We start from the raw sequence: 12,820 nt of genomic DNA on the forward strand, positions 1-12,820 counted from the left end.
CCAAGGGGTCGTTTCAGAAAAGGGGGTCGTGGGGGTTCATGGGGGGTCGTGGGGCCCAATTTTTTCAAATAAACTTTTGTATATAACTAAAATTTAACATTAGTTTTAATACTTTAGGGTTTCAATTCGTTTTTTTATAAATTTAATTCATTATTCGCCCTGGCCCCTCATTCCATTCACAAGACGTTCCTAGTTCCTTTGCAGCAGAGAGGAATTGGTCCACATATAGCTTCATCCACTCTATCAAGAGGAACAAGCTTACCTCTAAAAGAGCGGAGAAGTTAGTTGTTGTGCACAGTTCCTTATGTCTTGAGCATAGGAAGACACCTGAGTATTTGAAGGGACCAACAACACGATGGGATGTTGATCCGGAGGATGATGCACAGGTAGATATGGAGGAGAGACTTGATGAGAGACAGATGGGGTTGGTTGGTGTGCCACTTAGCATGTTTGAGAATGCTAGTGATTCAGATTCAGATGGTGATATGGTTAATCCTGATTTATTCATGCAACAGCTGGATCCAGTGACTAGCGGGGCATTACCTTGAGGCTTGAGCAAAATTATGCTCATTTATCTTTTGATATGTTGATGTTCTTATGTTATTCTGACTCTATAAAATTTTGACTCTTGATGTATCAGACTTGACTTTTATAATTTTATGTCAATGTTCATTGTTCAGTATTCAATGTTCATAGTAGGAAGTGTAACATCAACATGTTTTAAACTTTAATCATAATGTATGATGTATGATTATAAATTAAAATTTTAAATTTATATGATATTAGATAATGATAGTCATATCAATGATCATGCTTTGTAGCTTTTCAATTCAAACCCAATTGTCATAGTGGACTCAATTTATAAATTATATTTTATATTTATAAGTTTTTAAGACCCTGACGTCCCCCCACGTTTTCTAAAAATTGGTAGGGAGCTTCTACATAGGTTGCTCCCGCGTATCCTCGCTCCCTTGCCCCCTCGTCCTGGAACCTTGGTGGAACATTGTACACACACACACACACACACACACATATATTGTTGTTTTATAAATACCATATTATATTGAAACTTACGAAGAAAGCATTGAACACTTTTGTTAAGGCCATAATAGAGGAATTCAACAATCAACACCACCAACATCCAAGTATATAAAAGGCTTGGTGCTCCTAATTACATGGCAATCCCTTACCCTTGCACATGATAGGAAACAACGAAAACATTGCAATCCCGAAAAACCTAAAATCTTGAAAACTTTAATGTCTACGAGTACATAAAGGGCTTGGTGCTCTTAATTACATGTCAATACCTTACCCTCACACATGATAGGAAACAACGAAAATATTGCAATCCCGACAAACCTAAAATATTGAAAACTTTAAAGTCTATTAAATTTTAAATGGGATATGAAATTCTACTTTCTCCATATGAAGTCTAATGAGGTTGGAAGTTGGAACCACTCCCAAACATCCTAAAACAATTAATGGTAATGCTAAAAAAATTGTGTGGGAAAGTCACCATACAAACTCAAGTATGGCCTAAAAACACATTTTCATCCTTACGAAACACAATTCCCACAAGTGGGACACATTACTAGGGCAAGAAAAATGTTTCAACACCATATCACACATGTTTTGGTATGGAAATGAGCCTAGTACAGCCTTGTACTATAGGTTTCCTTCAACATACGAACTTTGAAATAGTTAATCACCATTTTGTTGATGACTCTCTTCTATCAGTGTCGTTGGAGCAAAACTCAATGGCAATTACTAAGGATTACTTGGACATATTTTGCAATGCTTATGGTTTGGTGGTTAGCGAACAAAATAACAACTATTGGTTGGTTGGACTTGATGATCCACCAACTTGAATCTTGTCGCTATGGAATTGTGTCGAACTTGGGGTAATGTTTGGCAACAATCGTTTAATAGTTGATATGTTGAACTAGACTCTAAAAGGACTTCAAGACAAGCTTCTCATTTCGCAGTACAAGGATCTTTCCTTTGCAATAAATCGTGTAGTAGTTTCATGCATTCTTCAAGCTTTGCACATTTCCTATGTTTTTTTTGGTTTTATGTTGAAAATGTAGCAAAGGAAGGTCTTTTGGCTTGTGCCTTAGCCAGTAAAGAATTCAAATTGTCTTTCTCTAGTATGAATGTGAATTCATGAGATACTTCAGTGTGATGAGTTGATTTCCAGCTCACTAGAATGGTCATCAATAGATTGCATGCACAATGTTGGAGCTTCAGTTCATTGGAGTCTTCTTCAGCTAGACTACAAGATGAGGTGGCAGAGACAAGTTCAGTTAGGCCAAGTTAAAACTTCAAAGACATGTAAAGGGAGGACGAGTTAAGTCCTCAGTTAACTCAATTCACAACTAGAGAAAAGCAAGGAGCAACTCAAGCCAGTTAACTGAGAACTAGTCCTAGCATAACTAAGACTTGTTCTAGTTAACTGGCAAAAGCAACTTATTGCACTAGTGTGAATAGTGATTCGAACTTGACATCCTTGCATGGATCGAAAGTCTATTAAGGCAAGAGAAGGACGAAGGCACAAAAATTGATGATTCTTTATTGTTGGCAGAGCACATTGGTTGAGGAGTGAAGATCAAAATTTGAAGAGTATGAGTCGAGCCTAGTTTCAACAAGAAACGATTGTGTGTGCAAGTTGAGATCTAGAGGCAATGCTAGAGCAGTGATCTAGGAAAGGCCGAGAGCAATTGTGGAGCTGAGATTAATTTCTCAGAGGCTATTTGTTGGCTACAGTAGCAGCATAGTTAATTTGTAAAAGATCTATTTGCTCGAAGAACAATTAGTAAAAGCCCACAACAAAGAAAGCAAGTTTTCCATTTTAGGTTTCCTGGGTAAAATACTAATGTCAAATTTGTGTGTGCATGTGTTTTTATCTACACTATTTTCCGTTGCATGTTGAATGTTAAGAAACTTTGTATCTTGGTGAAAGTTAAACTTGGTTTTAGTTTTTAGTTGTCATGATTTTCAATAAATTCATCTAAGTAGTTGTAGAGTTTCAAGAAAAATTAACACTTTCAAGTAGGGCTCAATTCAAGATATCGAAATAAATCCCCATGTTTTTTCTTTGGTCCAAGTATGGCAATGAGAAAGGACTTCTTATGGTTCCTTGGGAAGTGTGTACTACGAATAAGTTGGAAGATGGACTCAACATTATTGGCAATGAGATTCATAGACATATTTTAGCAGATAGTCAAAATTTTTGAAGGTTCCAATCCATAGAAAATCCTCCTTTGTTATTGGTTCTAGTCTACCCAGCAATTACTATCAATCTGAGGCTTCCTTGGGGTTATGTGATAGCCAATATAAACTCTTCACTACACCTGCATAAGGTTTCCAGCAAAATCATTTGTAAGAGCATCTAGGAGGCTTGGAAGTTTCTTGCCCCTTTTGTCAAATGGAACTTCTCTAGAGTTGGGTACATCAAGTTTGATGTATTTCCAAGTGTCCCATATTTCATGCAAGAAAGGAATATTCTTTTTGGAAGTCTTTTGGGATTTTGTGACTAGGGACTAGATATCATAATGCCTTGGTGTCCTCTAACAAACCAATTATCAAAAATGAAAAATATTGTGAAGTGACTCCTCCTGAAGAGCAGTATAAGTTGAATAAGAGCATGCAAGGTTGTCTTCGGTGGGAATGGAATTGAAAATTCAAGAAGCAGTTTCAACAATAATATATTCTTTACTAACTCCTATTTTGATAGCTAAGTAGACATCTTTCGACCCAAAAGATTGGTAGATTCACCAGTTCCACAATGTTTGGTTATTCTCACTCAGTTATAAGCCCTAAGTTTTTATTGTCTAGTTATTTACCAAGGACAGCCATCGCTAGCACACCTTGTTAAAAATGAGTAAATGGATGGTCTTTGCCTCTGTTGCAGTCGCCCAGACACCATGAAATACATTCTAGAAATATGTTCCGGATTGGCACTCATTTCTGTTTCACGGTCAACTTCATTAGCGAGCCATGTTGTTTGATGACCCTCGACACATAGTACTTTATCCCTTCCTAGGCAATTGGAACTATCCTTCTATTACTACTTTATTTACCATCTACAAGTTATGGTGCAAATATGTGTTTTCTGATGAGATCACATTTTTATCACTCTTGTTGAGAAGAGGTATGTATGCAATTGTCTACCAAAGGCTATCTTTTAATTAAGGATGCCAAAGAGTTAGATGCATTACTAACTCAAATTTTATTGAAGCTTTAGTACCTCTAAGAGCAAGCATATAAGACTCCAATGTATATACCCTTTCGCTTTTATTTTCACCTTTGTTGTAAATATTTTCTTCTTAATATATGACATATTTCCAAAATTGGGAAGAACTATACAGATATATACATGTATGTGTGTGAGTGTAATCTAGCCTTATATTTTATAATCATATATCTTTACAATATGGAACTAATATACTTTGTAAATAATACACCTTTCAAACAAGAGTGATCTTCCATATCTCAACTTTATAATTTATTTGACTTGAATCTTTCATGCAAGACAAGTTCCCAATGGCGGTTGTCGAACTAAATAGCTCAAGTTTTGTTTGCAGTGGATGTGGCAGATCGGTGGCTGTGAAGCCTAGCTTCTTTTTGTTTTTCAAGTGACTACCTTTGGCTTGTAGCAAGATAAGCAGTGGCCAAACACTCAACAAACTTAGCAATGAATCCTAGCATATTTATTTGCTCCCTGATTTGTGACTAACTATTGCTTTCTGAAGAGGTGGCTCTTGACAAGCACATTTGAAGAAGCAACCAATTCCAAAGTTCATACAAAGTAAAAGTTTCTAATATGGCAACAGTGGGCAGGCAACATCACTAATAATTTTAATGTTCACCCTATGTTCTTGATATCTCACACCAGTTACATATCAATGTAGCTTTCTGACGAGTTGGAGAGTTGTCATCTAGGGACAAGTAGGTCTATGCTCCCACTACCAAACGATTGATCACATCTTCACACTCAGCCATTATTGAGGAGGTTCGTGTTGCTCTTCAAAGGTTTACAGCGGTTTTGTCGACTTTTGGAAAGCGTTTGAAATAGTCCCTAGGGAGCCATTATTCCAGAGACTCCATAAGATAAACATATTTGCGACCTTATTGGAAACCATCATGAGGCTATATGAGTCAGTTTTGTGATGCCAAAGGTTGGCACATGACATTTTTTACTTCATCTAGAGTAACATTGGGGTAAAACAGGGGTACCCCCTCTCACCGACCCTCTTTGGGATCCATATCAATGAGCTAGAGTCCTTCCTCCGTGAGCATACCCAAGAGGGGGATGGTTGTCTTCTGCATTAGGTGTTGATTTCAATGCTCCTATTCACCAATGACTTGGTCTTATTGGCTTACAAAGATAAATTGACGCATTGTCCAATTTCTGTGAACCTAAATAGTTGACGGTCACCTTGAGTAAAACCAAGATTTTAATCTTCAACACATCGAAGGGTTCTCTTACAAACTTACATTTCTACCACCATAGGACAAAAATTGAAGTCACCACATCTTACACTTACCTGTGAGTACAATTCAAGGGGCCTCATTTTGGTCTATGATATGCCCTCTAGCCCCGACTCAATAAAGGGTATGTTTATCTAGCTCTCATCGAGAGACAATGCTTCCAACTGCAATTTCAAAACATCTCGACCAAACTTTATCTCAAGGATCCAACCATCAAACCCACAATTTCTCTACGGATTTGAGATCTAGGGACCACACCTTTGCAGACAAACTAGACTAGGCTAGAGAGAGTACAAACCTTGCTTCTCATGGACATCATCCACTGCAAGCGAACAGTTTTGCATCGCATAATTCATGTAGATTTTGGCATCCACCCTGTTACCCACCACCTGTGGGTGACACCCATAGGAGAAATTTTTCTCCTAGATTGTCTTCAGCCGACAACCAGCAGCCCCTTGCAACCCCCAGATAGCTCGTTGTACCACCATCTCCACTGCCTGAGCCAGCTATTATGCACCCTCGCCCATTTGTTATGATCGTATGTTTGAAGGTGGGCCTTCCAACCCCAAAGGTATGGCTTTTATTATGTAGTTGGGTATATTTGCTTACTTATGGACACTTATGGGCATGGATTAGTGGAGGGATTTAGCGAAAAGAATGGACTTTGTCTATACTCACGTCCCCTTGTCCAACTTGATGGTTAAACTTGTATCTAGTTCCATGGGATCTCCTCTATTGGCTAATAGCTTTAGGAGTGGCACTACATCGGAAACCTTGATTTTGGTTGTGTGGTCCCACTTCCCAACATCACATACATCGCTCCCCTCTGCTCACTATCACCCATTTTCACATATTACCCATATGGGTCCACATTTGTCCATTAGATCCACAAGGAGTTACACCCCCCCCCCGTTGTCCGCACTTTGGGTCAAGCCTGGAACAATGCCCTGGAGTTTGATTCAACTGTAAAAATTAAAAAATTAGAGATTAGAAAAAATAAAAATAAAAAACATAATTTGGCCTCTCAATAGGAAATGCACCATAAAATGCAAAAGATTGTGGGACATACAAAATTAGCACATGGGCAAAAGCGAACATGAGCTCTACACCTATCATCATGGCCATCACCCTGGTTCCTAGGGCCCTTATATTGCCCCCCCGAATCACTAAGAAACCCATGATTGTCCCAACCCCTAGTGGGCAATGAACTACCCAATCTTAAAGGGGGTATTCATTGTTATATGATTTGCATCATGTTCTCATCCCCTAGAGCCCCAAGCAATTATAAATGAAAAATCAATAAAAGGCAAAAACCATATGAAAAAGGGTGGAAAAATAAAGGTCGATGTAACTCATGTACCACGGTTGCTCCCTCCTACATCTATACACCCGAGTGTGGGCCTCCCTCGTTATAGCTACCCTTGTGCCATGGTATGTGGCTTGTAGCCTTCCCCTGATGCCCCACTTTGTTCCATCATTATATCACATGATACTTGCCATATGACAGATGTACCATGGACCTGTCACTCCCTTAGAGGTTGAAACCACTTATTAGGGTCTTTGATTAACCTCCTTCTTGAATTTGGAGACACTTGTACAATCTAAAGCCCATTATGGAAGGGCATGGCACTATGAAGTGCCCACTTGGTTCCATGACTCGTAAGCTCATTTGCTCATTACACTAATGATTTGTTGCACTGGAAGGTGAGGAGACGCATTGGATCTTATGCAGGATTGCAGGTGGCTCTTCATCTTGGGATTTGGTCTCCCTATACAGGGTCTAAGCCCTCCAGAGGGTCATATTGGCATTTATAAGGTGTGCCTTGAGAGCCATGGGCCTCCACTATAGCAGAGAGAGCAAATAGCCATACCATGGGATCCTTCAGCACCATTCATTGCTCGGTCGTATCGCACTTATTTGATGATGATGATGCACCTGGACCACCTTGCCCAATCGGATACACTCTTGCACCACACACTTGACAGTTGATCTAGCGACCAAATGGGGTTGCGTCTCACCATGGGAGACAAAGGAAGGGCCTGCATCACTGTTCTGGCCTATACCGATGTGATACATGCATGTTCGATTCCATTGGAGACCCATGAGGATGATTTTGTGCCCCCACAGTCATTCAAGGGCACCACATGTCATTTGCTTGGAGATCAAGGGGCCATCCCCTTCATCACTATTTTTTGGCCCTTGTATTCATGTTGGCACATGTTGGACTTCATTTGGCCTCCCAAAGGACCTCTTAGCTACTTGTCTATCATTTCGGCCCTTTTGAGAGGCTTATTTTTCAGACTATGGAGCTATTTGGTGGGCTTGTCACCAAAAGGAGGTTATTTTGCACTTTATTTTTATTGTAGGGGCATTATTAGGCCTAATTTAGCCATTCGAACTCCTTAGAGGAGTGTATAAATATGAGAAAGGATCATTTCACCTGTCATCATCACTGGGATTTGTATCTCTTTGGAGAAAAGAACTTGAACCTACTATGGTTGGACGAATTGGAGATTATTTGATGCATTTTGATGTTTGGATAATTGTTATCTTGTCTTGGAGCTTCATTCTTGCAATTCTAATGGATGGATATAATCTTCTTGTCTTGTAAGTGCTCTTTATCCGAAATTTTTCATGTTTAGTATGGAATGCTATGCTATGGTTATTGTTGTGCCCTAATTATTGATGTGAAATTCATAAACACTTGGTAATCTTGGCTCGTTGCATATGTTATTCATCTTTGCAAGAAGATCGAACTATTCCTAGGGGTGGGTTAACTCTTTACACCTTGAAACTCCATTAATTGGCAAGTCGAAGTATAAATCCTTGTTGTGACCTTGTAGTTGCTTCTCTAGGGCATGCGAAGTTGCAACTAGGCTCCTTGGAAGAGAAAAAACCCTAAATCAAAATCACTTTGACTCCATTCTCCGCAATTGGCTAGGCACTGGTCTCAAGTCCTTGGTGATCACCCTAAATTTTCCTTCTCTCCACAATTTTTCTGCCTAACCCTAGACAACCTAGGTAGGGCATCCAACAAAACCTAATAGAGCCATCATCTTGCTCAGCAAGTTGGCTAGGGACTGCGCAGGGGTGTCCTCCACATGCCCGCTAAATTTGAGGTCGATCCCACGATCAGTTTGTGAGATACACCAGGCTCTAGGTCTAAAACCGTATGGTTCTTGGCCCTTCTAGGTTAGCGGCATTCTAAGGGATCCTTTCGTTATAAAAATCAAAGGAAGTTCATCTATTGTTGGTCCCTTCTTCTCCCTTACTTGGCCTAGACCTTTTGTTTGAAGATTCACCTGAAACCCTAGGTCTTGTTTGGGTGCTCTTGGGCTTCTTTGTGGTTTCGCATCTCTATCATTCCTTATCTCGCAAGGCCACTTAGAAACCTTGTTTCTAAGAGGAATCTTAGGTCTAGGGCATCCCTCATTAAGGAATACCTCTAATCCCTAGGTCCAGGCATCCCTTGAGCATTTCTTAGAGAGCCCTTTATCTTGCTTCTAAAGCAAGCAAGCCCTATTATTTGAGTCTCTCTTTTGAAATCACTACCTATCCTATCATTAACTCGTCATTCCTAGTGATTTCCTTATATAGGGACTCCTCCCATCAATGAAAGTCCGTAAAGAGCAAGGGGCATCGACTAAGGTGACAATGGCTCCTTGTCCCATTGTTGCCACTTGATCTAGTAGTATTCCCTTTGGAACCCATCCTAGGACCCCTACTAAATTGAGGGATAACACACTCTTTCCGCCTCAAGGTTGTTTTCCACCTAGTCTCTTCCCCTAACAAGCTCCATCTCTCAAAGACTTTGCCACCAAGAGAAGAGGTACCCCTACCATATACTTTGCTCTTCAGAGGCTCTTACTCCAGATACTCTCTCAAGCAATGCACGAGGTTGGTGCTCAGAGGCATCTTGGCTTCTCCAATCGATTACTATCTCCCCATAGAAACCCCCCCCCAATTCAGATTCTCCCTTGATGGACTAAGCAAACTCTTGTCAGGTAGACAAGGTAATAAATCAATCTATAAGAGAGGATATCTATAAATTGTATATTCAGGTCACCTGACCTCATCTCTAATGAGCTTCAACTTGAAGATGTCCTTCTTAGAGCACTTTTAGGAGTTGCGAGGTGGCATTATCTTTCACCCCTTTAAAAACATGCAAGCATTGGATGCACTCTCTAAGGATCCCTTTGGGATAGGTTTGGGTCGACTCCCATCAACTCTGCATAGAGACAAATCACCATATACCATGAGTTCACAGGATGTGCCAAATGCATCATCATCGGGAGCCAAATACAGAGATGTGCCTCATTTTTAGTTGCCCCCCATACTATGAGACCAAACGACACTATCACCGCCTCTACAAGGACTCAAGGGGGTTCCCTCTCTAATTTCTTCTGATACCAAGATCAAAGATGCGTATCCTTCTTCTTCAAAGAGATCTAAAACTACAAATCTCAGCTCCTACACACCATGCCCCATCCTAGGATGACCAAGCTAATCACCTCATACCTCCCTATTGATCCATCAAACGAAGCCTCAAGCAGCAGCTAGAGTTCCAAAGTGCACTAGATAGCAGAACGGTGAGACCTCGGGTTTCTCAACCTCCCAATCTAGGAGAGCAGAATTCTAAATAGCACCAGACAGCAGAAATGTGAGACCGCGCATTTTTCATTAGCGTCTCCCTATCAGAGACCAACCAATATTATCAAGGCCAACTCAGAAGCATCATAGCATACATCAAGCCACACATTCTCAGAGCATAAGAGAGATCAGCTGCAGATGGATTCAGAGTAGAGAATCTCCTGCTTGTTAGACTACCTCCAAATTCTAGAGGAGTAGCCAGAGATCCATTTGAAGCTTCCTTCTTTTGACCTTGCATGCTAGGAGTATTCCTCGCTTGTACATCCCCCCAGGGATCATACAGCCAGACCCCCCCGCCTCCCCTGATGGTTCCAGAGAACTCCAACAGCGAGTCAGTAACAAGTTCACCCCCTTTGCCCTCGACCATTAGACTCAAGAGACCTTGACATCATTGGCCTCATCATCTGATCTCTCTCTCTCTCTCTTGAAAGGTTCTTTAGTTGCCCACCTTTCCAGTCTTGGACAAACTCATTCAATATTTTGTATCACCATATCTTTGTCACGGTTTTATACGTGTGTTTTGATGTTATACTTGTGTAGGCTTCCTTCTTCCTATTATTTTCAGCATTTTCTAGGAGTTGCACTCCCGCATTATATTCGTACTGGTTGTACTCTTCAGCCCCATTGTCCACCTTTTGTGGACCTGTGGCCACTTGTCAGACATTAATAAAATTATCTAATCTCATCTTATTCCCAGACAGTTGACAAGTGACTCCATTCAGCAAAATGGTGTTGAAACTGATTGTGGTATATGTAATGTCTTATTTGTTCTCAGCTGAATCTGTTGCTGGGCACATTTTGTAATTTTATTTCTGCAATAATAAAAAATTCCATGCAGCTAAAACACATGCGAATTGCCATGGGATAATTCACAACCATCTTACAGCTTATTTACGGTTTTTGCCTCTGGCATCTGTAGTGGTAATTCATGTGGTTATTATCAAGTAATACAGTTTCTGTGTTTAGTCATCTTAAACTCTGATTCTATAACAGTCAGTTAAGATTAGAGAAAGCAAAGAATGCTATTCTGAACTGTGTTAAAAGTTCACTAACATTGTTTCCTCAGCTGATTACTGTTTTTCTCAATTCTGTTAAACAGTTTTATATGCTTAAAGCTTCTCAGTCTCTGAATAGTTGGTTAGGAATAAATGGTTACCAGCCAATAGAAGTGATTAAACACCGGCCAAGGGAAGTTACTGCCACCAGCAGAATCTGTGGCATGCCTTGCAATAGTCACGGAAGCATGCCTAAGAAAAGGGACCAGCCCAAATTTATTAGTGATTGAATGATACAATGATGATTGATAGGGAGTCAAGAAGACTTTCTTATATGATATCAAAGGGAGATGAGTATGCTAAGATACACAGCCCTCCATTAAATTATTAATATAATTAATGCAATTGAGCTATAAATCACATATAATCACAATTTATCTTATAAAACAGCATGCTATTATTGAGTTCCAAGGATCTATATACAAACAAGTCCTATAGAAAAGCATGTTCAAACTTCACAGCATTTGCATCTATATGAACTCAGTGGAATATAAACACAAGCAGCATTTAATAGCTTCATATGAGTATTTCCTTTTGTCTAAGAAGAAAGGAAAGTGAAGAATTTCCTGGACCTGTCACAAACACGACAACTTCAAAGAGAACTTAACTAATAGCCTGCCATGTTCAATCCTAGCAACAGACAGCTTGAATAAATACTCAGAAGCATTATCATTTAATAAAATGAAAGATTAGATATCTTAAGTTGAGCACCAAGTCAACAATGACATAGTAAATCAATGCTAATTCCAAGTACTTACTTTGGAAGCCTTGCAAACAGCAGGTTGCTTAGAATATCCACCATGACCTGAAATTGGCGAGATGTCATCGTGGCTGTTATGTTCGGAGAATTGAATGAGAGCTCTTTTAAAGGCTTCACCTGCAATATCAATGCAGAGAGAAAATATTTAAGCTATGCATACAGGCAGAAACACTTCACATTCCATGGAGTACATGGACACTGTGCTTCTAACAAAACAGCAAGAAGACAGCATCTGGGAATGTCAGAAACCAACACAGTAATTCTAAATTTTCGATAAAATGTCTTGAATGGTTCAGACATAAATGTATCATAATGTTTCCCTCGCATACAATAACGGTCCACTTACATTCAAAATCTAAAAAAAAATGCAGGCATGTATCATATGAAGCCACCAAATAAAACCAGCACAGGTTCATCCTAAAACCTAACCTCTCAGAATGTAAGTTTATAACTTCATATCATATTTTGGTAGTGAAATCACATGACACATGAAATGTTTCAGTTTCATAACAAATAATTCCCATCACAACAGCAATAAAATGTTGAAATTTGAAAAAAAAAGGTGTTAAATTAATTCTATCAGCCACATGTTTTTCGGGAAAAAAAACATCTTGGAATATCATCCTCCTACTGTATTCAAGTCTTTCTTCACCATCAATCGCAATTCCAAAGTATGTATACATCGTGTTTAAGTTATAAAAAAATAGAAAATAAAAGAATGGACGCAACTTTTTTCTTGGACTCACATTTTCACAACGTAAATAACCAACCTTATTATAAGAATATACCAAAAGAAACTGCACCTCTGTTTGCATCTTATCATAGACTCCAAAAGCGTACCAATGCAGTAACTCAATGAAACAT

General features: G+C 39.4%; 1 protein-coding gene across 1 annotated transcript in view; it reads right to left on the reverse strand.

Moving 5' to 3' along the window:
• LOC149145505 (protein SABRE-like) overlaps window positions 1–12,820 on the reverse strand; it is a 366,058-nt gene that overhangs the window by 177,140 nt on the left and 176,098 nt on the right. The window contains 1 exon segment of the mRNA XM_089452896.1: window positions 11,955–12,073. Coding sequence (XP_089309022.1) covers window positions 11,955–12,073 — 119 coding nt within the window.

The sequence above is a fragment of the Pinus tabuliformis genome, chromosome X (assembly GCF_031772625.1).
Source record: "Pinus tabuliformis cultivar Carrire ecotype Pingquan chromosome X, CPIR1, whole genome shotgun sequence".
Classification (NCBI taxonomy): Eukaryota; Viridiplantae; Streptophyta; class Pinopsida; order Pinales; family Pinaceae; genus Pinus; species Pinus tabuliformis.